Source organism: Otolemur garnettii, unplaced genomic scaffold (genome assembly GCF_000181295.1).
Source record: "Otolemur garnettii isolate 467f Iridium unplaced genomic scaffold, OtoGar3 scaffold00025, whole genome shotgun sequence".
NCBI lineage: Eukaryota > Metazoa > Chordata > Mammalia > Primates > Galagidae > Otolemur > Otolemur garnettii.
In genome coordinates, this window is record NW_003852420.1 from 16,251,579 (window position 1) to 16,254,770 (window position 3,192).

At 50.5% G+C, this 3,192-nt stretch overlaps 1 protein-coding gene across 1 annotated transcript in view; it reads right to left on the reverse strand.

Moving 5' to 3' along the window:
• AHCY (adenosylhomocysteinase) overlaps positions 1-2,608 on the reverse strand; it is a 21,477-nt gene extending 18,869 nt beyond the window's left edge. The window contains exon 1 of the mRNA XM_012804089.2: positions 2,501-2,608. Within this exon, the coding sequence (XP_012659543.1) occupies positions 2,501-2,528 (28 nt within the window). The 5' untranslated portion in view covers positions 2,529-2,608. The remainder of the gene's footprint in view (positions 1-2,500) is intronic.
• Between the last annotated feature and the right edge of the window lie 584 nt (positions 2,609-3,192).

Consider the following 3,192-nt stretch of genomic DNA (forward strand, 5'->3'; position numbering starts at 1 on the left):
AAACAACAATGACGGCTGCAACCAAAAAATAGCTGGGCATTGTGGCGGGCGCCTGTGGTCCCAGCTACTTGGGAGGCGGAGGCAGGAGACTCGCTAGAGCCCAGGTGTTGGAGGTTGTTGTGAGCTGTAATGCCACGGCACTCTACCCAGGGGGACAGCTTGAGGCTCTGTCTCAAAAAATAAAAATAAATAAATAAATTTAGGAAACTGGACATTCCAAGTGATTGCAATAATGCCACTCAAAGACCCAGTGCATGAAGCACACTTATAGTGACTAACTATAAATTTAATCTCAAGTAAGAACACTGAAAATATAATCACTTTAATTAATTTAGTGGGATATGGTATAACCTTGTAACCTATGAAAGGGAATCTATTTAATGCATATTATAATGACTAATAATATGGGCCAGGTGCAGTGGTTCACACCTGTAATCTAAGCACTTTGGGAGGCTACAGCAGGTGGATTGCTTAAGCTCAGGAGTTCAAGAACAGCCTGAGCAAGAGCAAGACCCTGTCTCTAAAAAAAAACTAGCCAGGTTTTATGGCAGTGCCTATAGTCCCAGCTACTCGGGAGGCTGAAGCAAGAGGATTGCTTAACCCCAAGAGTTTGAGGTTGCTGTGAGCTATGAAGCCAGGGCACTCTACTGAGGGCACAGAGACTCTGTCTCAAAAAAATTACTAATACTTTTACTGTAAGAACATAAAAATAACAAAGGGAAACAGAGAACAGAGCATTCTTTGAGGAGATATTTTTATGCTCTCCAGAATTGCTGACTTTTTGGGAAATAAAAGTGGAAACTGCTGATCTTTCATCTGATTCATTTATTGGCTTGGTGACAGGCAGAGTCCTTGGTCCAGCAACACCAAGACAAGCCAAGAGGAAGAGGAAGACCTTCTCTAACCCTGTTTCTTCATCTGTAAAGTAAGCATAATCATCCCTAACTTTGCTATGTGCCCTGACGATTAAAGATGCCATATGGGCAAGGTGTGGCATGCACTCCTTGAGGGAGGCTTCCTTCCTCCATCCTCACCCAGCCATTTTTTCCCACTTCCAAATCCAGCACAACCCAATGCCCCCAACCCTGACCTACCCACTAATCACAGTAAGATAAGCCCACATTCCAGCTCTGCTACTGATGTGACCTTGACTTAACTTTTCTGGGCTTCAGTTTCATCATCCAGTCTACTTTGGTGGCAACTTCCTGAGCTATTTCAACAGATTCTTGGCAAGTCACTCCCTCTCAGGGTCTCAGTTTCTTCCTTGGTATAATGGACCAACATCACCCTCTATAGACATGGTAATTCCCAGATACACTGCAAGGGCAACATAAATGTTGGTGCCTTTCCCCAAGTGTGGTGTCTTGAAGTTACTTTAATTTTACTTTAAACGGTGTTAGCCGGACTGAACTGGTTTTGCTAAAAGATCATTAGAGTTGTTCCAAGTTTATTCACTTGCATACATGGAGAAGAGGGTGCGCTCAGAGGTCTAGATGCTCCACCATCTTCCAGCTGTAACACTGGGCAATTTACCTCTATGTCCCCGATTCTCATCACATAAAATGAGACTAGGTGCCCCCTCCCAGAAACTCAAGAGAATAAAATGAATTAATCTAGAATAAAGTTAGAAGGCATGTGCCCATCCCACTGTAAGCACTCAGTAAACGTTAACTATCAGTAACGTCAGAGTTCAAACTGTGCGGCAGCATAGCTTTTCTACCCACTCCACTTTTTTTTGTTTGTTTTCAGATAGAGTCTCACTATGTCGCCCTCGACATGTGACCTCAAACTCCTGGGCTTAAGCAATTCTCTTGCCTCAGCCTCCCAAGTAGCTGGGACGACAGACGCCCGCCACAATGCCCGGCTATTTTTTGTTGTAGTTGTCGCTGTTTAGCAGGCCCGGGCGGGGTTCGAATCCGCTAGCCTCGGTGTATGTGGCCAGCGCCGTAACCACTGAGCTACGGGCACCGAGTCCCCACTCTACATTTCCGTGGAGAATCTCTGCACTGCTGTCCTTGTCCAGTAACTAGACCAAAGCCCCCGGTGCGCGGCCTCGGCTCGCTTTCCAGGCCTCTCCTCAAAAGCCCTCGCCTTCCTCGTAGGAGGCCCAAACTGGGGCGGCTCCTTTTCCGGGAACACCCAGCTGCTGTGGTACAGGCCCAAGAGGCAAGACCCAAGAACTAGGGCAGGCCGCGGCCAGGTGCACCCTCCCCGCTGGTTCCCTGCGGGACAGGATGCCGGCTGCCGGCTCCGCAGCCTGAGCCTCGGCACCGGGAGTCGCCGGGCATGCTGGGACTTGCAATCCGCGGCCTCTTCCAACTAGCGGTAGGCGGCAGCGCGTGAACTCCAATCTCCAGGTGTCCTCACGCGGCCAAGAACGCGCCAAGCCTGCGAGTCGAGGGGGTCGTCAGCGCCCGCGTGGGCCCTGCCGCCACTGCCCCCTAACAAACATCGGGTGGGAGTGGAGAAGGACCGGTCGGCTACAAACCCTGGAACTCACCGACTTTGTAGGGCAATTTGTCAGACATGATGGCAGTGCTTCCGCACGCAGTGATGGACACGGGCGAAGGGGGCGGGCCTAGCACTGGGAACCGTAGTCGGCAGGCGGCGCCGGGAAGGGACCGGTGCTTCGCGCGGGGTCCTTTAAATATCTCCCTCTCACTTGCATATTCATGAGCGGTCCGGGGCGGGCCCAATGCCCGGGGGCGGGGCTGGAACCGTCGTTCCCCAGGGTGGAAAAGCCAGAATTTTACCCAGCGCTCTGCTATGTGTCTCGTGGTGGTCGGGAGGGAGTGCCAGGAAAGGCCTGAGAGCGAGCTTATGCGTTCTTTCATTTTGTCGGTCAGTAAATTCAAAGTGAAAACCAAGCAGAAATGAAATTCCAGCCAGTTCACTTCTTAGGGCCTCAATTTCCTCACCTGTAAGATGGACCAAATTTTACACAGATTATAAGAAAGGTGCTGTATGGCTCGGCGCCATATCTCAGTGTTTTAGGGCGCCGGCCATGTACACCAGGGCTGGCGGGTTGGAACCGGGCCTGGGTTTGTTAGCAACAGTGACAACTACGACAAAAAAAATAGCCGGGCGTTGTGGCGGGCACCTGTAGTCCCAGCTACTTGGGAGGCTGAGGCAAGAGAATCGCTTAAGCCCAAGAGTTTGAGGTTGCTGCAAACTGTGTCGCTATGGCACTCT